The 25,002-nt window shown below is 37.6% G+C and overlaps 1 protein-coding gene across 2 annotated transcripts; it reads left to right on the top strand.

The window, feature by feature from the left end:
• Nucleotides 1-576: 576 nt before the first annotated feature.
• On the top strand, nt 577-18,802 carry SEC22A (SEC22 vesicle trafficking protein homolog A (S. cerevisiae)). Of its 2 annotated transcripts, none has more exons than XM_010072968.1 (7): nt 577-813; nt 2,908-3,111; nt 5,037-5,200; nt 6,460-6,654; nt 11,328-11,446; nt 14,128-14,193; nt 18,453-18,802. In XM_010072968.1, exons 2-7 carry the CDS (start codon nt 2,930-2,932, stop codon nt 18,651-18,653), a joined length of 927 nt encoding a protein of 308 aa, XP_010071270.1. In that variant the 5' UTR covers nt 577-813; nt 2,908-2,929; the 3' UTR covers nt 18,654-18,802. The 2 variants fall into 2 exon arrangements, with proteins under 2 accessions (XP_010071270.1, XP_010071269.1); XM_010072967.1 differs by lacking the exon at nt 577-813 and adding an exon at nt 1,058-1,077.
• Nucleotides 18,803-25,002: the final 6,200 nt, after the last annotated feature.

Here is a 25,002-nt window from a genome sequence, read left to right as displayed (position 1 = left end):
TTTATTTACATGTAGAATAGACATAAAAATTGAAATAATACCTTTAAAGTGGTCTTTATCCTTTGCTTTGTCTGTTGTCTGTGCATACATGCTGTTGTGACATTTAGATTCTTTGTCCTTAGCTGTAAGAGTAGAGCAATTATTGTTAGATTGAATATTGAAAATCTTAATAATTTGGAAATACAGCCATGGTTGTGTTGTATTATATATTCCTGAAGGGTTCAGGTTTCTGATCAGATGAGATTATAGCTTAATTAAATTCAGTGTATGAGGTGAATGATGGTATTCAGAGTCAAAGGTTGCATTACCTTGAGTACATTACCGTGTACTGTACAGACATATACATATTTTCCCATTTTAAATGGCCGGAAATGGGACTTCCTCAATTTCACTTAAAGAAGGTAGAAACATTTTTATATTTCTGTTATTCTAGTTTTCTCTTTACTTGACTGCCTCTGAGTAATCTCCCTCGGGTGTGTTCAGGCCTTTCCAGTAAGCATGCCCTCAGGAAAAGAGCTGATGGATATTGTTAGCCAGTAAATATATTTATTAACTTTTTCTGTTTGTTCTTATCTCATCAGATAGCTCAACATGAACTTTAACGGTCAAGATAATTTAAAAAGTGAACAGAACAATATTTTTCCTTCTGAGAGCCAGCTACAGGATTCTGAGTTTCTCCTGCAGTGCTGTCCTATTCACTCCGTTTTCCTAAAACAGGACATGGAGCTATGTTCCTTTCTTCATGTTAGGTGCTAATGAAGTTATTTGCTTCATCAGAGGAAATGCAGATCCATGAAATTACATTTTGTGCAAGTAAGTTAATGAGGGGATTTTTACACTTTGCTGTCATATCATTGTTCTTATGTTTATATTGATACAGCTCTGGGAAATCCCTTTCAGGATTGAGTTACAAGTGGTAGAGGTGGTTACTCTCAGGGAACCAGTACAATTTAAAGCTCCTCTGCAATTTTGTCGTGCTCTTGAGCTGCTGCTGTGGTTATATGGTTAGCAACATGGTTAAGAAAATGGGTGCTGTGTGCATTCCATGAGCACGTGCATGAACTCAAATAGAGATAGGCAAAAGTTTCTAGAACTGCAGGTTTAATTTCTAGAATGTGTCACTCTAGCAGGCTAATCTAGAGCAAGTCCTGAAGTTGTTTTGTTTTTTGTTTTTGTGTCCAGTTGATCAAAGCACTTTGTACAATAGGGATTTCTGCAGTGAAGTGCTGAAATAACAAGTGATAACAACCTGATAAAAGCCCAGGGGTATTCAGCAGACTACAGGCAGCAGGGGCTTCTGCTGCTGTTATGACTTTGGTGAAAGTCTGATATGCTATGCAAGTAAAATATGAGGGTATTAATTTGGAATTTGTTTAGCTAATGTGATGCATGTCAAAACAGGTTAAAATTTGACTGCTGATGAAGCTGAATTTCTTAAATTGACAATTACAACACATATTCAGTGTTTTCATTATGATATGCCTCTTTCTCTCTGAGGAGTAAATACCTTTGAAAAACCTGAATATGGGTTATTGTTCAATAAGTATCCTGATCTATTTATAACCTTTGAGTAGTACGACACAGGGTGGGGAATGAGGTGAGAATAGCTATTTCCTCTATTTTATGAAGAGGGAGTATGGTTTTGGAAAAATTTGAATTCCTAACTTTTCAGAATACAGTCCTTCAGTTGCTAAGGCTTGTAAAGTGCCCTTAATGTCATAGTTTGAAAGGTGCTGTAAACATGTCAGCATTACACACAAAAGCATATTTCAGCTGTATTGAGAAATCTGTTTTCTTTTGCAGTTTGTGACTGTGTGGAACTTGAGTAGCATCATCTGAGGGAGGCAAAGATCTATTTTTTTCATAATCTCTTAAGTGATAGGTGTAGTACGTGGCAGGAGTCTGCAGAGCTGTGTTGAGTTGAGGAAGTGTTTGCTTTTGGCTCCATATAAATTCTAGCAGTTCGCCCACTTGTAAGAGGACAAATTTGTGTGGTGATACTTAGCAGATAAGTAATCCTTTCAATGCTTGTCTTGTTAAACTTTTGGATGTTTTGATATAACATAATGTTTGAAAAACTTGAAGGTTTCCAAAATATGTCTTCAGTCTTGAAAGGCTGTCTGCAGGCTATGTGTTTATACTGTTAAAAGCCTGCTATAAATTTTCTCCCTTCTGATCAAGAAATGTTTAAATACACAACTTTTTCTTCTTTTTAAATGACTGTGTTCCACAAAGCTTTAGTTATTATGCTTTGAAAATTAAATACTGTAAAAGCATGTAGGCTTTGGATGCACCATTTCAACGTGCTCAGTATTTGTGTAATACTGGTAGACACATTTTACAGATTTAAAGAAAATGGAGACCCAGATAAGAAAAAAGATGTTTCACATTTAAGAAATTATGTTGTGAGTGGGGAGAGCTGTGTTGCATTCCTTGCTGTCCTGATCCTTGATTTCCTATTTGATCATACGTAAGTTGTGTAAGTCTCAGTTTGTCAGGGTACTTGAGCATGTGCACAGTAACACTGTTTCGTGAAAGCACATTAATTTTATTGCTAGATCAAGACCTGGATCACTTTTCCATCTGGCATATCTTTACAGTACACATTTTCCCTCTCCAGCTGTTGTTCATGTTTGTTTAGACTAATTGTCTCACTGAACAAGGAGACTCGCAGCTTGAAGGGAGCAAGTGCTACAGTAGTACTAGGGCTAATAGTGTTTCAGTCTCCACAGGTATCTCTAGGTGAGGATTTATGGCAGTTAAGATAAAAATATTTGAAAACGTGACATTGATGTCAGATGTCCTGCTGCTTTGTGTTTCGTGTAGACTAATAGGTCTTATTCCTAAACACCGTTGCTTTTACTTTTACCTTAATTCTGATTCCTCCTGACTTGTGTTTTGTTGTAGGTTGTCGTTAACTCTGTTGGCAATGTCTATGATTTTATCTGCCTCTGTGGTCCGTGTGAGGGATGGACTCCCACTGTCTGCATCTACTGATTATGACCAGAGCACAGGAATGCAAGAATGTAGAAAATATTTTAAAATGCTCTCAAAGAAACTTTCTCAGCTTCCTGATAGATGTACTCTGAAAACTGGGCAGTATAATATAAAGTAAGACGTCTCTTTTATATATTTGTGACATCCTGGCTTGTATTTTTCTGTAAGTTAACAGTTCCCATTAGAAATGATTAATCAAACTAAGATTAATTCTTGGCAGTAGTTATGTATCAGAAGCTTAAAACTGAGAAATTGTAGAAAGATTTGAAACTACTCAAACTTTGGTGGAAGTTCTAGTTTGAAATAGACAGTATTTTTATAAATGTCAAAGGCCTTAACCTACTAGAAATATTTCTTTAAATTGCAAGATTGTTTCTTACATGAAAATGACCAGACTTGTTCTTCCTTATGCTGGTTCAACTAGTATTCATTTGTTTTCTCTTTTTAGTGTACACAGATTTTAAACAGTACCCAAGTACCTTCATAACCCAGCAATTCAGAAAGCTTGCGGTTAGGGTGGAACCTAGAATGGAATTAGGCCCTTTTATTGTACCTTCAGGATTTGTTGACTCCGGAGAAAACATGCCCTGAAACTCAGCATAACTCAGTAATTATTTCCTAGGGTGCACAGGGAGCGAGGGAGTGGGAAGGGTGGGAATAATTTTTCTAGTGTGAAGGTAGTTTGTAGTGAAGTCTTGAGTGGTTGAAAGGAGCCTACCTATCCTGCTGCTCCATCCAGCACTTTCACAACAATGATTTGTTTTCTCTTCACGCTTTTGTGTTTCGACTTTTTTAATAACTATTCCTAAATTTTTTGAGCTAGGCAATTTGCTAGTGTAACTGAATGACAGCACTGATTAAGTAATAGTTCAGAAGATTCTCTTTTTTCCCCGTCTGCAGTGTGAAACTTGGATTATGAAGAAATAATTATTTGAATCTATTGTTTACTCAGAATTTTGCTTTGTATGTGACCCTTCTCCTTAGTGTTGGTGACTAGGTGCACCTGTGTGTAGTTGGTAGTTCAGCTGCATTTTAGCTGAGCTAAATTTTGATTCTGATTTAGATATGCTGTTTTAAATGAGGTGAATAATTTCATCCTAGCCCCTAGCAAACATGCAGAAGTTGCAGTGGTGGAAAGTATACCACCTGAATAATCCTAGAAAGTGCTCAGCCTTCTCCATCTCCCATTAGTATATGTGAGTTTCCAGCATTTCTCAGGGTTAGGCCCAGCATGTACTAAATTTTTCCAGTCAGTGTTTTTTTAAAACCTCAGCTGTAGTTGGCTTGTAAATGGGTCAGCTTAAAAGAAACAAAAAGAATTGAGACATAATGCTTAGTCAGGTTGTTTTTTATTACTTTTGTCTTTGATTACTTTTAATAGTGTAAGTTATCCATCAAGATTTTGAAGAAGATTGAATGTGTCATGAAAACATGAACTCTAATGAATTGCCTAGATGCAGTAGGGATATGTGTATTGAAAACTGTCCCTTTCTGATTTCTTATTTGCTATGTCTGGTCATCCTTGCAGCTATCTTTGGAGAATGATGAATCCCGTGTTCTACAGAACAGTTTTCTTTCCTCACATATTTTAGAAAGAACCAACTGCCCTCCCCCCTAATCTGAAGATAAGTTTTTGCATTTTTGGGATGCATCAGATCACGTATCCTGTATTTGAGATGAATGAAAGCTATTATAGCACAAACCTGCTCTGTTTCTGTATCTCAAAAGGTTTATGTTATTTTCTGTTCCACACTGTGAAGAGTGTGTACATATGTATACACATACATATATATACATACACATATATGTATGACACAGCTTCCCATGTGATTTTGCAATGTGGTGTTAAAAGTAAAATGTTGCCTAAAAGTTATTTGTTTTTCTTCTAGAATAGTGTTGGACCTTTCAGTAAACATTAGTTCCTTTGCTACCCCAGCGCAGTTTTTGCTTTTCTGGTTATAGAATATGAAATCAGACCAACGAAGCAGCAAATTGCATGTTTTAAATTTGAAATTTTGAATTTATTGTCTCAATTATAGCTTTATAAGTTCTCTGGGAGTAAGTTATATGATGTTGTGCACTGAAAATTATCCCAATGTCCTGGCTTTCTGCTTCTTGGATGAGCTTCAGAAAGAGTTCATCACTACCTACAATATGATGAAGACAAATACAGCTGTCAGACCGTACTGTTTTATAGAGTTTGGTAAGAATCTGACTTTTTTTTTCCCCTTGATTCTCACACTAAGATGAAGGAGTACTTAAATAGATATGCAACTCAATGCACACAAAACAAAAATGTCCAAGGCAGTTCATAGCGGTATTCCAGGTGGATTTAGAATCTGATTTAACTGCCATTAGAGTCAATAAAGAAATACTTCTGTGGGCTTTAAGTTAGGCTACTAGAGTTTTATCCAAATTGTTTATAATCTTTCAGTTCATTCCAGTAGGTGTTGGTTTAAGCTTTGTGTGACCAAATCTGGAGTTCCTCTTCTCCTAGTTAATAATACTAGGAGTTGTTTAACTTCATACCTGTTGAAATACTAACCTGTAAAGGCATTGAGCTTCATAAATTTCTCAAGTAAAAGACTGGAAGTTCGTGTCTGCTATGCTGTAATTTTTGTTCAGTACATGAAAGGGAGAGATTTTTATTTCTCTTATGATATAGTGAAGCATTTAATCTTCTGTCATGCAAGCTCCAAATACAGCTAATCTCATATATGCCAGATAACAGCTGGTATGGATTCCATTAATAGCTGTTGCTTTAATACTATATGTTAGGCAGTTATTTTAAATATTATTATAAAATGCATTCGAGCAAAAAGAACTGCAGTTTTAGAAATTTAGGTGAAGATATATGAATTGGTTAATTCCTGTCTATAATTCAGTCAGTCAATTTTTGATAATTTCTGTATAACATTATTGTCTTCCTTATGAAAATTTTTATTAACACTTTTTTTTTTTTCCAATGCTATGCTGCCTTTGTTCTGCTAGTTGTTAAGTTAGAATGTAGGTCTGTTACAGTCTTTGTATAATATGGTATTAATTTTCTCCACCTGAAAATTTTGCAAGCACCTTTCATACTCAAATAAGTTTATACATGAATACAGGACCTAAGTTTTTCGTAAGGATATTTACTAAACTAACAGAAAAGCTGGAATAAGTGCAGTAAATCCGTTGTCTTAGCAAAGCGTTCAGCCTCATGCAGTGAAAAGTCATTAGTTTATTCACAGTTAAGTAATTCTATTTCTAGAGCTTAGATTTTTTTTTACTGCAGAATTAAATATCCCATGATATATTAGTCACTAAGCAGAAATAGCATTAAAAAATCCAAGATAAATACAAGCATTTCAAACAATATATTTCAATTTGTGAAGTGTGCACTACATAAAGCTGCATGGTCTTGGATTATTTAATTAACAAAAGTCCATAAGGATATCCCTTTTTATTTTAAATTTTACACAGATAATTTCATTCAGAGGACCAAACAGAGGTATAACAACACACGTTCTTTGTCAACAAAGATGAATCTTGCTGACATGCAGACAGAAATCAAACTGAGACCACCTTATCAAATTTCCCTGTCAGAACTTGGTTCCGCTAATGGGTTTGCACATTCGTTGGTGGTGGAATATAAGGGTACTGGTAAGATACCTGCAGGTAAGTTTCAGACTTTTGTTTTTATATCCCTACATGAGACAGGTGCAGAGTAGTAGAATTAATATTTGAAAAAGCTTTTTTTTTAAAGAAGAAGATATCACTGTGATGCTCTTTAAGCATAAAGCTGCCATGACCTTACGGGTATTTTAGCTTTGATGTCTGTTTTGTCCTCTGCTCGAAGTGCATATCTTCCTGAGGCACTCAGAGAGAGAAATGGGTCTATTTGATGGACTGCTTTATTGAAGGAAAAAAAATAATATGCATGAAAATAAGCAAATGAAGATGAGCACTTAACAGGATGGATTTTTTTCTTTTTCTGACCTTTTAAGATTTTTGAAAATTTGTATTATTTCTGCCCAGTAAGACCCAATGATGATGTAAGCTAAGAGCATAGTGTCAGGAGCTAGAGCAGCTGGAGGGAGAATCATCGCTTCAGGAAGCATCTGTAACAGGGAAAATCCAAAGAGCTGTGCTGGCTAAAAGATGTACTCTCTAAAATAAGTGCTTTGTGTACAATGTTACTAATAGCCCTTTTATATATACTTGCCACATTCATTGGAGTATTCATAAATTTTTTAAAACTTTAATTGTTTTAATGTGGGAGGTAGATATGGAATTGTGTGGTTGAACTGGGTTGAAGGTCTGTGCTATTAAGCGAATACTCTGAATGGGTTTGACGCCCACCTTTGGAGGTTTCCCAGCACGACAGAAAACTTAGAGCTTGCCAAGTCCTTGCACTAATAGGTGGACTACACACATGAAACTGATATAATCTGATTTCAGTCTTCCAAGTTTAGCGAAGCAAAATCATAAACAGAATAAAAGGAAGTATTGATCTTATTTAGTTAATAAGTATTGATTTTATTTAGTTAGTATCTCCACTTTTTTTCCCCAAAGTATTTCTGTCTATAAGACTAGTTACTGTGGGCAGACATACACCGACGCCGTTCACTTTACAATGTCAAGGTGAAAATTGCATTTGTAAATCTAAACACTTCCTACAGTTCTGTAATATGAGAGATCAGCGAAATTTTGTGCAGTTTATATACTGCATATTAATAGGATCTCTTTCCCAGTGCATTATCCTAATTACTTTACTTACTCGTAAGGATTCCTCTAGAAGATTGAAAACTACTTTCTACTGAAGATGAAAAACATGCAAAATTGCTAGGGTGCCCTACATGTACTGCTGGGGCCCTGACCCTGAGAGTTCTAGGTGCTATGAGACGGTGTAGAAATAGCTTGCAATCACTGTATTTGCAATTTAAGTATTAGAGATAGATTCTAGAAATTTAATAAAGGAAAAGTGTGATGATGTTTATATTGTTTAGAAGAGTGGAATCTTTTAAGCAGCACTGTACGTACCTTTAATCATCTACTGCTTAGATGTGTGGGCTGTTTGTAAAGGTATGTAATGCTGTGATACCATTCTTTTGACACTTTTGATGTTACCTCTTAATGTTCTGGTGTAATCCTGGCTTGTGGAAGAGGATATGGTGTGGAGGTGGCAACTGGTTAACTCTGAGAATTGTCTAGATTCAAACTTCCTGCAAATGGAAAAAGAAAAAACAATAAGCATGAGAGAATTCAGCCTGTGTTAAAATTGGCTGTATTTTTAAAGTTGTTCGTGTAGTGGGAGATGAAGTTTTTAGCACTTTTCTGAGTAGAAGTGTTGGAAGATCATATGGACCTAAATTAAAATGCATAAGGACCATTTCCCTTTTCTACTATAAAGTAAAATTAAGCAATATTTGGCAGATGATCTTCTAATTTTTGTTCACCTATATCGCCACAACTTGTCTTACAGAAGCAGTTCTGTTGTCCTCTTTCCATGTCTACATTCTTCTGGTTTTTCTGTCTTTCAGTTACTTTTAACTTTCTTCTTCCTCTGAATTCCATAGATCTCTCTGTTCAGTTATCCGCTTCCTTCCTTGAATTGCTGTAGAAACTCACCATCAAAGGGCTGTACATTGTGAGAGGTTTGCACTTTGCTCCTTCTTCAGCTCTTCACATTTTAGATGCTATTGAATAACAGTGTCTTTTTTAGCTAGTCTGCTAATAGTTTTGTAATTCTTTACATTCGTCACTTCTCTCCACTCTTGAAAAGAACTTTCTCTGGATGTTTGCTACCCACTCAGTTGTCTAGACTTCAAAGTTTCTCCTTTGCTCTAATGACAAATTCTCACAAAAAGATGTGGTTTGCCTAGTGTAATTTCCCAAATATGCTGTCCTGTTAGAAAATATGACTTGCTATAAGTGAGTTAAGTACGTTAAATGAAATTGGCTAGCGTGCAGAGGTAGGAAGTTAGGTAGATGCCAATCTTGTTTTGTTACACAGAATGGCAGAATTTGATGCGTTAGTTTTGGCTGTGCTGCCGATGGAGCTTTGCTTGTTACTTGCCTATACTTGTAACTGGATGTATATCCGAGCCTAGTGTCTAGGCCTCTTACATTGTTAAAGTAACTGAAAATAGCAGCCCTTTTCCTGTGGTGACAATTGTTCTGTGTAGTGAAGAATAGGGGTAATTATTAATGTGTGAAGCAGACAGTGTGCAGGTTATGGATAGAATTCTGCTTCAAAGGTGACGCTAGGTGTTGGCAGGCAGTAGGGTGATGGCATGCTGATGTGTGATGTTTTAGCTATTTGGTTAGGAGAAATTTACTGTTTTCTGAGATTTTTTTCAGTGAAGCAACAGTTCTCAAATAACTTTCTTCCTGATGATGTACTTTTTTTTTTAGATAAGCATCCTTACAGGTATTGCAGTTTCTCATGTCATGCAAATTTCCTGATTTTTTATTTAAATGTCAACATTTTAATTCCTAATTTGTGCTTTATTTGATCCTTGGCTTGTGTTAGAGAGTTTTTGATATAGCAATTGTAATCTCTCTAAGATTTATGGATGTACTGACTCAAGGTTAGCTGTCCTTTACCCTGCCTTCTCCGACACTCCTTCATTCTTCTGGTTTCAGCTTTATTTTTTTCTTTTATTTAAATGCCTCTTGTTGCTTTGATTGTAACGCTAAAATTTATGAAGCCCTGGAGAACTTAATGACATCAGTAGCAGTGTGCAATGTCCTCTAAAGTTTTGGGGTTTGTTTTCATATTTTGAGAAGAGAGAAAAGCTACTATTTTATGATCCCTCATAGACTGTCTTGATTTAGCTGACAAGACTCTACTTTTCCCCTCATGGTTCTCAAAGAGCTGTTTTAAATACTGTTTTAACACATGATGTTTTCAAGTTACCCTGATACGCGGGGAAGATGAGGTTGTCTGGAGAGCTGTGCATGGAGAGCAGTGAACTAATTTTATCTACCAGTTAATGAAATATAATGACTTTTGGCTAAAAACAGTCACATATACCTTCAGCTTGTTGACACTCTCTAGATGAGATGGTTTAAAAAAACCAAACCAACCAGTTATGAGTCACTGAAAAAGAATGGTTTGGTATGCAAATAGCATAACTAACCCCGAGTGATTGCTGGTAGTGTTCCTCTAACATGCACTATGGTTGGAAAAGCGATAAGCTCTAGAAGTTAAACATGGTTTGTGCTTTTGTTTTAAAAAAATACTGATTACACTATTAAATTCAGCACAAATTAGTTAACTGAACTACTTTTGTTTTATTTTTAAGTTATCAAACACATAATTAGACAGCCCTGTCTGCTTATCAATGTGAAATAGCTTTTGTCATTTTTCCTTTAGGTTCTGTAACTTCATAAACTGTTTGGAAAGCCTTTTTCCTGCATCTGTGCAATGCAAACAACCAGGATTGACACCCTTCTCTCTATTAATGCTACAGTTCATTAACCTCATTGTTCGTATCTTTACACTTCGCTGATTTGAAGGGGATGATTTAAGTATGGCTCAGTAGTCCTATTGTTTTCCCAGTGTTGCCTGGACTGTGAAGAGCTTTGTGTTGTTTTTTCATATTTGCTTTCTGTTATTAATTATGGAAAGGGACAGTAATGAGAAACATACACAACTGTTATGTACTTGTGACCTTAGATAAGCCCAAAAGAGTGGGTGTGCATGGAAAGAAAGTGTGTTTTAATTTTAATGTGTTTTGTAAGAGACTTCTAAACTCTATCTGGAAGGTCTGTATAAGGTTGCAGTATAGATACTAGCTTAGTTTCAGAACTGTCTTTTTATTTGTGTCTTTGGTAGCACTCACTGGCTGTATTTTTTAAGGTAGAGGACTGTAATAGCTTTGTCTCTTAGTGTTCCATTCAGCAAACCAGCTAAACCAGTCTCAATAGCTCTGCTGATGCATTAGTGTTAAAGAAGAATGGAGGTTGTGAGAAGAGCTCTTAATATGTGACTTACTAGCTGGCTACTACTTGTGGACAAATTTCACTAGCATCATTTGCCATCAATTTCCTGGCATGTTCAAGCAGCTTTCAGTACTGTACTGAATAAACTGAATGTATTGAGTTAAAGACTAAACATAATAAGACAATTAAATACGTGAATTGAAGGAAAGTATACTTTTTTTAAACTTGGTGGTGAAATATATAAAATGTTATTTTTAGAAAAGAAGATTGACATTTTGTGGTTTGCTTCAGTGATCTCTTCTTGAGCTAGAAGCCACTGAAAAATGAGATTACTGTTTTATTAAATTTCTGAAGACATTACTTTGACCTTTGATATCTTTTTTTGATCTTTTGCTTTGCAGCTCCTCATCAGCGTTTGGAACCTGTGACTCTGCCAGGGATTGTCTCATTTGTGCTTAGTCTTTTATGTGGGGCTTTGAATTTAATTCGTGGCTTTCATGCCATAGAAAGTCTTCTCCAGGTATTGTACATGTTTATGAATTTAAGAGTTATGCATCATAGCAATCATAATGAAGATGCTTGCTATATGAACTAAGTCTTGCCAGTTTTATTTTCAGAAATATTGTTTGTGAGGTCAGATCTGTGTTTATGAAACCTATATTGTTTGTGATCTGTGCATCCTTCTTAAGTGTGATACATCATTCATTGAGGCTGTGGGTTTCAAAAGCAGTAGAAGGTGGGTGGCTGACTCCTTCCCTAGGTACCTTGGTAGCAGTGAGTATGTGAACATAATGTTCTGTTTTCTAAATTTATGCCAGGTTACGAGACGCTTAATTTTAATAGATGTCATTTAAAAACACTTGAGAGAAATGAAAATCTGGCCAATTTTTTTTGGAAAGTCTACAGAGCAGGGATATTTAAACAGGTTTTGTAAAATTGTTTTCTAGAAGCCTTTTTTTGCTTTTGTTTGTTTGTTTTTAATAAACCTTCTTAAGTAGGATGCTTATTTCTCTTTGTGTGCTAAAAGGGTCAATATAAGGTAAACTGTCAAGTGATTTCTTCTACACCCCCCTCTCACCAACCTTCATCCCCAACAAACCTTTATTTGTTTATGTGAACTCTCTGCTCTGACCCTCCCTATAGCCTTTTAGTTTCTTTGTATTGCAGTTCTTGTGCTAGTTGTACTCTTGTTGCTACAATGAAAATAGTAGTGGTTAATGATTTCAGTGAACTCAAGTGAATATGATGGTATTGTTTGCAAGCATGCACAGAAAGCTTCATGTGAGTTGCCACAAAAAAAGACTTACTTAACATTAAATGGCTCTGCTGTTGTGGTGATGGAGGTAGAAATTAAAAACCCTGGGGAAGTTTTCTGAAAGAAAATGGGAATCCTCCTGCTTGCCTAATAGATAATCTTTTATTCAAACATATATCTGGACTTTATAACTGCAGTGCTTTTGATACCTGGTGGATTTTTTAGGGAAGTAAGGTAAAGAAGACAACCTGTATTCCAATTGTCTTACATAATTATTGATATATGTAAAGTTTTAATAAAGCAGTAATGTTTGAGGTCTCAGCATTTCCTGAAGACTAATGAGTAGATGAACAGAGTTAATGAAAATGTTCCATGCTAGGTCCTTCTTTTGAGTTGGTTTTGGGTTGTTTTTTAAAGAAAAACCGAGAATGAATTAGTGAACATACATCTTTACTTTATCCCTAATTAGATTTTTCTGTATTATGCACAATTCTCTCCATTTATAAATAGGAATGAATTTGGAGTACACTGTAGTACAACTAGTACTGAACAGATTTTTGCCACTTAGTGTAATGTTTCTAAACTTGTTTTGTTACCTTTCTGCAGCTGATTTTTTAAAAACGAATGCCAGTGTTAGATTAATCCATTTAAGTGATGATAGGGCAGCCAGTTAATTTTATTCTCTATATTACTGCATCTGGAGGTAATAGATGGCAGTACAGATGGAAGACATTTTTTCATTTTTGACAAATGAGGCACACTAAAAATCCATTAAAATTTCTCTTAATTTACTTTATTATGGAAAAATCCACAAGGTTTAGGGAGAAATAATCCAAAACGTGATTAATGGAACTTCTTCAGAGCTTGTTCAAAAGCTTCTCTCTGAATTAGTGTTAATTTTATAATCAGTGTTTATGTTTGGGTGTTAGCAAAAGTCTGTTACAATCTGTAGCTAGAGTCCAGCACATATGCAGTGGCACAGAGGCAGAGATTTACATATGGTTTAGGAGTGTACTGCATTGTGCAGGGAAGTTTCACATGCGGACATGCAAACTTTTCCCTAGGCAGCACTGTAGGTGGAAATGCTTCACATTGAACATACTCGTGAGTGGAAACAAGTTGTAGTTCCAAATGGACCACCTTCTTCTCAGAATGATACTCGCTTTCAAGGAAGAACATTTGCATGAGTACCTGTTGTTTTCGTGGGAAAGCGTTTGATTGTCGCAGATATTTATTTGAAATGGGGTTAGAGTGATCACTGAGCATGTAAATTTATTCTGCTCAGATGTATAGAAGCTATAACAACCTGTTTGAATAAGTTAGAAGGAATTTAGTTTAGTTTTGTTTTTTTTTAAACACATAGTGGAGAGATCTATCACTGCAAGTAAATTTTTCCATCTTTTCCTTCAAGAAAACTTAATTTTCCAATAATCTCTCTGTGATAGATTCATGTGCTTTTGTTTGTTCTTGCTGCCATGAAGGCAGAGCTGCCTGCGTTATGTGGAATTTTACCACAGCCTAGTGGCCAGTTTGTGTCTTTTCCTTTTGTTTCTTTTGTTTTGTGAAGCTGGACAAAGGCACGATTGTACAAAGCTGATATTAAAGGTGGTTACCAGTGTTTAGACTTGAACTTTTGAAGACATCTAGAGAAGATAAGCGTCCAGTGTTAGAGCTGGACTTCCTTTGAGGCTTTTGAAAACCTCAGCATTAGTTGTCTGTTGCAAATAAACATTTTGGTCAGATCCCAGATCACAGTGGATGTTTTTCCAGACATAAAAGTAAGTAATGATTAGTGCTAAATCCTTTGGTTTAGCATAGCATAGGAATTATTATAAATCTCTATGTGAGACTGTTTTAACATACAATAATGAATAACTTTCATACTGTAAATATCTGGTATTTCACTGAAACTTTGTAAAATGTGACTTTTTATTTTATTTTCACAGAATGAAGGTGAAGATTTCAGCTATGTTATTGCATTTTTTCTTGGAACAGCAGCCTGTTTGTACCAGGTGTGTTCTTCTGCTTGCATAATTCACTAGAGTTTAGAAACATTACCCAGTCATGCATAAATGTCATAGTGTTTTCTTAAATGTCACAGGTTTATAAAAATAATTTCTGCTGTTTTATTTTATTGATCATAAACTGTTATACAGTAGATTGACACAAAGAGTTTCTGTTTGCTGGCATTTTTCTCCAGTTAATTGATTAAGAGATTTGGTATACTTTTCTGTCTGGAGCTTACGATTTATCTCTAATGTCACATGGAGGTTATATCATTTCCTTAAAGTAATAGTTTCATAGTTCAAGTAAATCTAACCAGCTGAACAACTGCCCTACTGCTTTTCTCCTTTGGGAAGATTTGAAGTAAATACAGTAACACCTCAGCACTACACCCCAGAATTTTCCTCGCTTTGTACATTATTGTGCATCTCCTTTCTTCTCAAAGCTTTGGGACACTTTCCACTATGTTTTCTTCCTCCTGTCTAATGTTTCACGTTGCATTTCAGGTCTGTAGGTTTTCCATTTTTGCATCTGAATTTGACTTTCCTATATAATTTGTAGCAAGGTGTTCTGGTGCCCGTTGGCATTTGTAATTCAGTGACACTACTATTATGTTCAGCTATGACTATAATGTCTGTCATGCTCAATTGCTGTTACTATAATTCTTTTGCCTTTTAATGTCTTGCATGTGGAGTATGCAGTTTCTTCTTGTTTTCACGTGCCAGTGTTTAGTACAGTGTCAGACTGTAAAATAAAATAATGTCTCGAGGATTTTTCTTTTATATCAGCCTATCAGTCAGCCTTTTGTCCACGTTACCTGTAATCTCCATTCTCTGTATCTCTAGCAAAATGTCACAGTACAACTTGTGTTCTTCATCACTTGTCGACTTTCCATCAGCTTCTGCCTTAAATAATTCTCCAGATTGGTGTTAATTTTCCATGCCAGTGATCTGTTCCATATCAGATAAGGTGGAGCTCTTCCATTCTTTTTTTGTGTAAAAAATAGACATTCTTCCCTCCTCTACCAAATTAGAAACCTTATTCTTTATAAAATATTCATGTCAGTGCATTGACACATAAAGACATATGTCCTTCCTTCACTGTCTGACTTGAATAGATCTACTTTAAAGAAAGAATCCATGCAGCTCAGAATGTAGGCTTTTTCTTAATATCCAAAATATACCTGTCGAGAGTCTTGTTCCATACCCTCTAGTGTGATTTGTAAAATATGTAATCGGTCATTTTTCAGAACTAAGAGGGCTTGCAGTTCTGTGGCATGTTCTGATGTTCTTTTGTCACATTTAGGAGTTTGGGAGATTAATTGCATGTGTTCCATGACAGCACATTTCATTATCATTCACCGACAAAGCTTCCATAATGGTGTATTCTCTTGTTCAGTTAATAACAACATAGCAGTGTGTTTCTCTTTCTAGTTTCCAAGAAAATGATTGTAAACTAGGGGTGCAGGCAAAAAAAATGGGACTTACATGAAATAGGATGTTTTAGGCTCGCTAACATTCAGTGTGTAGTGATGAAGAATGTAAGAAGAGTTTCTGTGCCAGCTCTTTTTGCATTTGAACGGAAGGTCTTTGGACCAGGATGAACATCTTCACAGTCTAGCTCTAAATACCAAGAATGCAAGTGAGAGTAGATAGCAGGAAGAAAATCCTCCGCTACTTTTTGAAGTATTGTAGTAATACATGTTAAGGCTTCAGGCATATATCTGTATGTATCAAACTGAAATAATGATGTGTTCCCTTTACATTTTCACATCCAGCATGCGATCTGGGTATTTTTAGATTGTCTAAGGAGAAAAGTAGCAGCTGTTCTAGCATTGTGGCAGAATGGTCCATCAGCATGTACCATATACCCTCTACAACCTTTCATTTCAAGATAATGCTGTCAGTATTTAGGATCACTTTTATATTGAAATCAAAGGTAAAGCTTTAGGGCACTTTCTTAGCAACATTAAAATAGAAACTATGATTTTTAATTGCTTAAGGATTTTTACATTTGGGATTATTTTTTTTTGTACACTTGAAAGTGCTATTTTCAAGTAAACTCATGTTATTCTATTTCTTGTTTATGGCCTCTTTTGCTTATAAAATTGCAACTGAGTATTGCAACACTGGCAAAATAGCAATGCTTTAATGTTCAAAGGGTAAAATAACTAAGATTAGGAGCTCTCATATTACGTCCACAAAGTCAAGAAATGCCTGTTTCAGTTTATCTAGAGGTGATGTGTCTAGTGTTCCTCCATAGTTTCTAATTAATTCTGAAAAAGAAAATGTATAAAAGTAACAACTGTCTCAGTTGTACCTGAAGTGCAGAGTGTCAGGAGCTGAGCTTTCAGTCATTTCTTAACATTTATTAAAAATAAATAAATAAAATATTTTCTGAAGTTGCAGAAAAGCCTTCTACATAAAAGCATACTCAGTAATTGCCATGCTAACACTTCCCTTCAACAGAAGAAAAAAAGCCCTTGGGAATTTCATAACAGCACTGGTTATAGCAAGGTGTTAAAACCACAGTGTTTTGGCCTTTCGACTGGTGATCTGTTCTGTAAGTGACAAATCTTCTAGCATCTCAAACCTGGACTAATGAAAAAATAAGCCCCAGAATTCATTTAAAAACAGATCTTCAGTAAAAGTCACAGTCATTCAACATCATGTTGCAGTGACATTTTTAAACTTCCGTAGTATTTTTGGTTTTTAAACCCTTCATGTCTATTAATAATTTTGATGAAGCATATCCTGACTCTTTATTTTAATCTTGGAAGCAGTTACAGTTCTTCATATGCTGTCAGTGGAGGCAACGACGCCAGGAAATTATCTGAATTCTTATTGCTGAGATGGTAGCACCAACTAATTGCTCTTTTAGATGTGATTTGTAAAACTGTCAGCCCAAGTAGGTTGCATTTACTTTGCTCAAAATGGCCAGGCAGGTTCAGAGGAATTCCATCTAGATTGTGAAACATGCACATTACTTATCTGTAGTTTTACTTTGCTTTGGAGAAATTACATACAAATATTACTGATATTGTCAGTACTCACATCTCTGAAGATATTTAGATATCCAGAAATCACAAGTAGTTTTGTTAATCTGAGCCACAGTTACAGTGGAAATGCATGCTTTATAAGAAAGTGGTTAAGTTTTGAATAGAATATAAAATAACCTCAATAAATTGTATTGTTAGGTTGTGAGTCTACAATGGTTTTGCCCTTCTTTTGAGGAATGTGAAAAATGGAAAAAAAAAAGAGTTTCTTTGACTGATAGAACAGAAATTATACTTCAATAATCTGGTGATGAATGCTATTAAAAAATCAGTGTGAGCATGGTTATATATGCACTGGGGACAGATTTGGAATACAAAGTAAGACAAGTGATGTTATTTACCTTGAAGCACAGCAAAAACTTTCTTCATCAGATGGAAATGGCTAGAATCCAGAGGGGGCAAACAATTTTTTTTTTTTTTTTTTTGTGGAAGTCAAAGAAGTAGTTTGAACAATGGCAGAAGTAAAAATATTGTACACCAAAAAAGTACTGGACAGCTATGTCCTTTTAGAGATGAAAACTGAGTGAAGAGATTTCCAGTTGCAGTATGAAGAAGGCAGGGTGGGAAACTGTGGGCAGCCCTGACATTTTCTGTTATACCATGGTGTGCAGGAACTGACCCTTAAAATGTGGTAGAACTACAGCAGAGTTGTTATTTGTCTCCAATTGTGGTCCATCTTGCACCAGCTGAAGAAGGGCAGTGGGTATTTGTGGACCGCTCTGCATCCACCAGTTAATCCTCTGCATTAACCCTCACAGGATGCTGGGTTGGTTTCGAGGGATTGCCCTGTGCTGAGTATTCCCGGCTCCAGGGCACTGGTGTTTCCCTGCCCTTCCCGTTGCTTTGCCTGAAGGAGACTTAACACTGGCTCTTGGTCCTTCTCCATCGCTCAGGTGGAACAGAGTGTATTTTGACCAGAGACTGCCAGGAATGTCTACTTCCCTTTGTCACGAGCCACTCATTATTGCAGGTTGTAATCGATTATTACGAGAGAAGTATACTCAAAGAGGGTTTAATGGCAGCAAAATGTAACCTTGTGTTGGTATCAGGTACTTTTCACCCTTCCATGACTGCTAAATTGGTACTGTTCTTGCATGTTTGATTTGGAGTATTACTTGTTTCAGGTTTGTAATTTCTCAATGACCAGGTGGTGTTTTTTCAGAAGAAGTTATTTTCCATGTGGTAATCTGATTTCTTTTTTCTTCCTGACAGTGTTACCTGTTTGTATACTACACAGGCTGGAGGAATGCCAAATCCTTCCTGACTTTTGGGTTAATTTGCCTGTGTAACATGTATCTGTATGAACTGCGCAACCTGTGGCAGCTCTTCTTTCACGTGACTGTAGGAGCATTCTCTACCTTACAGATCCGACTGCGACAACCACAGGGAAAGTCCCCTGATTACAATGTCTGACAAGTCCTGGAACATTTAGAGGCAGTCTTGTTCCAACAGTTATTCACTCTCAGGAATGTAAAGCTGTTCTCCAAAAGAAGAAGCTGTCTGGATGTTTTGTTTGGTTTTTTTTTGGTTTTTTTTTGTTTTTTTTTTAAAGGAAGAAAGATACAAAAGAATATGGGACTAGAGGAGGAAAATGGATCATATCCGTGCAGTGAAGTGGTGAAATGTATGTAGGGACACCAAGATTGGGGAATTTGACTGGTGGCATGAAAAAGTTCCATTCAAAAGTATGTTAGTGGAAGGAATGTACAGAGTATGTCTTCTGCATATCATGCAAGCTCTTCACTTCCAAAATTGGTTTTGCCTTTGTGAGGCAGTAGAGGATAGGCTAAATAAATAAATAAAAATAACAATAATGCTATTGCATATTAGCAAACTAGGTTTGGAATATGTAAGATATTAAATTTTGGAATGTTTTGCTTCACGTTGACATATGTGAATGTTTTCTTAATTAAAATGTAACCTGGAGACTCTGTTTCTGGGGATGAGCTTTATGGCACCTGTGGCCCTCTGTCTAGTGCTATAAATACGTCAACATTTTTTCATTTATGATTTCCTTTCAGTTATCCTTTGAAAGTGATCTATGTGGACAGGGTCTGGTTTTAGTAATTATTCAGAAAGTTCTGACACTTAACCCAGGATTTTTGTACTCTTCCTCTGAACTCTCGAAAGGTTGAAAGGAAATAGATTGGTGAGTAAATGGGGTGACTTGGACTTGTTGGACTATTGTTTGTCTTTTTATATACTTTTAAAAATGGATGAATAATTAGTTCAAACCTGAGATAAACAACTGGTGACAGGAAAATAATAAATCAGTCTGATTAGCTTAAACAAGAAAAAAACAGGGATTTTGTTTATTCTTCTGGCTTTGTGGGTTGGGTGTGTTTGTGCTGGGATAGAACCTCCTTGATTTAGACTTGTGTTTGAGAGAACCGTTGTATACTGAAGTGTGTGAATCAACTAGCAAACCCCAAACACTTAGAAAATAGAATAGCAACTGTATAGTACCACCATCAGTTACACTGGGGTTTTTTACAGTTATATGACAGTTATTTGTGCTGTGTCATACTGTACAAATAGAAAGATATAGATAGATTTTTATATGTGACCTGGAATAACATAAGGGTTCACTGAAATGCTGGGGGGAAAAGAAATAAAAAAATAAAAAAGCAAGCTTTAATGGCAGGGAGGTTGCTGTGCTGCTTGTGTTGTTGGATTTGGGGATTGGCAGAGCTTTGCTGTGCTACAAAGTGTTGCTCCAGGCAAATTTCTTTGTCCACTTCATACTGAAACGTTATGTGTTTCAGGAAGTTATTTAGTGTCAGATTATAACCAAGAAGAAAAGAGATATTTTCTTTTTAAATAGTTGGTATTAGTCAAGAGAATTGTCCATCATACAACCAAGAAGAATTAGAGAATGAAACTGTAATCTGAAGTGAGCAGGAGCAATATGTTTATATTCTTCATAATGTGTTTCTCAGACTGATGTCTGAGATCAAGACCTTGAAAATACCTTGGTGTGCAGCCTCAGAGATTGGTGTTGGAGATGATGTGCTTTGCAGTTAATTCTCTTCCCTCCCCACTTTGAGACAGAGAAGAAGATTGCATTCATGAACATGGTCTGCTTTTGTTTTGGGAATCCATAAGATGAGGAAAAGATAAAGAGGAGGACTGGATGTAAGCATACAAGAATTTTAGGAAATGTTTATACCATGAATATTTTAAAAATCCAGAAGAACAGAAAACAGCCTTTGTTTAGCACTGAGAAGTTTGCTTGTAATAGCACTTAGTGCACCTTTCTGAACTCTGGACACCAGAAAAGGTGAAAAGCAGTCCTTTACTATTTTAAGTAAATGATTATAAAATATAGCTATTTGTGTTTTAAGTATAAAATCAGGTTTTATCTTGCTTGTAAAGTCTGGAAGAGTCCTTACACTTGTCTTTTCACTTCACCACTATTGATAGGCAGGGAAGCTGTTACGAATGCCTGAAGTCCTGCTTAGTTTTTAACTTGGGCTGTTTTGCACCTGAAGAATTTTCTGTTTCATCATTTCTTCAGTTTATATGTTGGCAGAGAATCCTGTTTTCTCAGAGACTCCTTCCCTTCCTGCCATTCCTAAAGATGCATTTTTAAGGAATGAAAACTTCCTTTGTTGTAGCGTTCTGGTTATGCTGGCGTTAATCTAATTGCTAATTAGCAGGTATAATGAACAAATGCAACTGTAAGAGAAGACAGTTGGGGTTTTGTTTGCTTGTTCTTACGGCACTGATAAAAATCCCATTTCACAATGAAAAGTTAATGAGCATGACTGTTCTTCATTACTTGATATTACTAGGTGCTAAAAACATGGGATTTGAACATATTACTTTGGTTTGACTGTAATATTAGAACTTGCTGAAATCTTGCATGAGATGAGAAACAAGACACACCATGCCAAGTTGGAGGTGCAAATTTACTGAAAATTCACTGGATTTTCCGTTTGCTTTTACAAACTCAGCATTCAGAGAAATAGTAGGTGCTTCCCTGCTGATTTTACGAGATAAGTTACTAGACTTAACGAAGATGAACCTATGAAGGGTGACTTCTCTCTTGAACAACGTGCGTTATTTTAGTTTGAATTGCACAAGGCCATTCACGGTGGCTTGATTTTTCTGTGGGATTTAGTACAAGCAGAGCCCACTTCATGCTCTATTCATAAAGTAAGCCCTCCTTAAGGTTGGAACGGGTCCATCCAACACCCCCAATACTGTATTTTTCTTTGAATAAAGTGTTGCTGTTTACATTCACTTGCAGGAAGGGACGGCTGAAAGTTGGACTGACTTCCACAAGGTATGTATAATGCTGTTTGAGGTTTGGATACCTCAGAGTCCCTTATATGAGCTTCTAGAGATTTAATCACATTCTTCCTTGTGTATTTTTCTTTATTATCTGAGGTTTTTTGTTGTGGTCTGATCTCTTGTATTCACAATGTCTGGGCCAATAGCCTGGGATAAAAACTTTTGCAAATTGTCAAGTTTTGCTAGGAAATAACTTTTCAGATGCTAGGAAATGTGTAGACTCCTTTCACAGTGCTTCATGGCAGACTGACACACACATGTCAATACGATATGTAAGAATATATCTAGAGAGAGGGGGGGAAGGAGGTGGAGAGAAGAATGCATCCTTGTACGAGGGAATGCATGCGTGTGTTACTTGGATTGATTTTTAGCTATATCAAAGCTAACAGAACTAGAACATGATGGAAACTAGTTTCCTTTGCCGACATCATGATTACTTAACATTCACTGTGGATTCTTTAATAAATTGATAATCTCTTTATCAAAGGACTGAGGAACATCTGTTTAGGGATATTACCTTTCTTGCCTCCTGCCTTTCATTCCCCATTTCCATTGCAAGTACTGGGATATGATTGGTTTTGCTTTCATGGTTTGTATTGGAAAAAAGAAGCCCATTAACATGTGCAAGCACTAAATACATGCTATTTGGATCAGCTTTTTGTCAGAATAAATAGCATTCTAGGTATGTGTTACAGCTTGTAAAAATACAGGCTTTCTGAATGGTGTTAATATAAAGGGATGTATTACAAGACGGTTTTTTCCCTGGCTGGAGGTAATTGATGAGTAGCAGTAGGGAGTCTGCTTCAAGGGCAGCTGCAGCCCTGTCTTGACAAGAGTCCAGCTGATCTCTCACCAGGAGGCTGAGGAAGCCTGGGACATCCAGCTGCGTGTGTGGTTCTGGTCATAGCTGGTCAGATATTCCAGGTACCTGTTTACTTGGTAAGGCCAAGTGATCTCCCAGTCTCTGCACCTTTATGTAACAAAATTGTGGTTCATCAGTTTTATTGATGCAATTGTTTGTCAATGAACTTTATGGAGCTCTTTTGTCAATTTGGCTATCCAAAAGTTGTTCAGACCTCTTGGAGTATTTATGGAGTCTTTGCTTTCCTAGGTAATGTTTCTTTCTTCCTCAGAGGCAAAGTTTCCTGAGACAGGTAGATAACAGGCGGGGCCTCCCCAGCCACTGTACAGCAGGTGAAACTCCAGCCTGGGCGTCTGGCTCAGCTGGCGTTAGGATCATGGGAGTGACACTAGGATTAGCCCGCTAACCTGTATTCTGAGCAGAGTTTAAGAACATACCCTAGCTGTCAAGCACCAAGCAAATGAGAACATGCTCCATCTCTCATGCTGGAGCTTTTTTTTGAGAAGAAAGAGGGGCAAGAGACGATGTTGTAAGCTGGGTGCTCCTGCACTTGCCCAGCCAGGGACGCCTGGTGCCTGCTTTCAACGAGGCATTAAATAATGTGTCATTAAGTAATCCAAAGGCAGAGCCAGCTCTACTCTGTCTTGTCTTTGCCCTTTTCAGGACATAATCAGCGTTACTTTGGTTCTTCGGGCAGCTTAGGGTGAGCCCTGTTTCCTAGCAAGAGCTGTGTAGCAGCAAGGTGGCAATCTGCATCCCTTTATTCCATTCTCTCCCCGTCCCCCAGGCGCGGCTGTGCCGCGATGCTGTGCTGTGCTCCTTGCTGAGCAGGTGAAGAGGAGCGGTAGGGTGTCCATTAACCTGTGTTCCATTTCAGACCAAAAGGCAACAGTCACTTGAAGGACAGGAGAGCGTCAATACCTGAGTGGGGAGAGCAGGAGGTTTTTGGCTCTTATCCCCTCAGTAAAGGAAGGATTGAAGCCATTGTCCCAGAGCCACAGCAGGGTTGCTGGGAATGGCTTTGTCATGGCTTGGGTGGGACTCAAGGTACCTGATGCCAGACCAGGTGAAGGAACAGAGGAACGTGATTTGGCTGCCATAGAGCAGGTGTTTTATGGCTGCTGCTGGACCTTGGGCTGCACCATGCAGGAGGAAGGTTGCCGTTAGGTGGGCGGCCTCACTGGAGACCGTAAAGGGCACAGTCAGGGCGAGGAGCAGCGGTGTGTGCGGTAGGGTCTTGTTCTGTTGCACCATGTCTGCTATGCTGCCAGGGTAGGGGTTGGATAATGGCATACATAGTGGGATGAATAGTTTTTGCTTATCTGTAGGTTTCATTTGATGGTTTGTGTATGATCAGTTACTTTGGAAGGAGGGGCTGCCGTTAGTTGTGAAGTAAGTGGTCCACGGAGGAGGTGCAGGTAGTGACGTCTCGTTCAGCCTGATCCTGTGTGATCCTCGGGAGCACCGGTAACACTGCCTGGCTAAGGCTGTGCAAGTCTGTTTCCAGTAGATGGCAATGGTTATTTGGATCTGAAATTCTGTGTTTAAAGAAAAGATCTCTGCGGCCAGCTGCTCACAGGGCAAGCTCCCTCTCCAGCTGCTCTCTGATGTGGCTTTAATTCAGATGGCGCCTGTGCTGCACCAGCATTGCCTCTGTGTCAGCGCCCGGCTCTCACCGTGCCGCCGTAATTCCCTTGTGGTGCCTGCTGCCTCCTTTCCTGCTCCTCTCGGTGCTGGCTTGCAGCAGGAGCTGCGGGACAGGGCTGGCACCACCAGCCACCAGTACTGCAAGCAAAACACAGGGCAGAGCAGGACAGGCAGGGACGGTGAGGTGCTGAAGGAGGGAAGTTTAAAAATACAAGCCTGCCTTTTACAGTAAGCTACCTCCTGCTCAATGCTGCTGCTGTCCTCCATCCTGCCTGAAATGCAGTGTTCTCAGCCCTGGCCCCTGCCCTGCCCAGGTTCTTCTGGCTCCTTCAATTGAAATGCTCGTGACGGGGCAAGAGAATGGAAATTGAGTTTTTCAGCTTAAAACAGCTGAACTGCCCCTTTTTCAGGCTGCATCCCAAGCTGTCTCTCCCTGCCAGCCCCCAAACTTCAAATGAGAAGCAATGGTGCCCTGAGGAGCAGTCACAAAGGTTAATAGAATAAAAATACTGGCCTCTGGACATAGTTTTTGGCCAGATGTTGGTGTCCATGTATGTTGTGTAATGCATGAACAGCAAGGTGAGGGATCTGGGCAGTGCAAGACACACATAAAAGAGATCTGGTGTGTCCCAAATGGAGCATTTTATTAAGTGCAGGCAGATATTGATGCAGCCAGCTTTGTGTTGGGGACAAGGGGCTAAACACCTTAAAATTCATCAAAATGCTGTCTGGATGGAAAAAAAGATGCATTTAGGGAAAATAGCTCAGCCAGGCAGTGTGTACAGCAATTTAAATGAGAGGGTGGAGCACTGGAGGTTACTGGTTCTCCTCCTGTTGGGAATACTCTTCTCCAGATTTTTCAAAAATTGCTTACATCAGATAATGTCCTGAATTGCTGTTTGCATGATTATATAGGAGAATATCTAAAGTATTAAATAGTTCTTCACCATCTCTCTT

Source organism: Pterocles gutturalis, unplaced genomic scaffold, assembly GCF_000699245.1.
Source record: "Pterocles gutturalis isolate BGI_N339 unplaced genomic scaffold, ASM69924v1 scaffold46292, whole genome shotgun sequence".
Classification (NCBI taxonomy): Eukaryota; Metazoa; Chordata; class Aves; order Pterocliformes; family Pteroclidae; genus Pterocles; species Pterocles gutturalis.
This window is presented reverse-complemented; position numbering and strand designations above follow the sequence as displayed.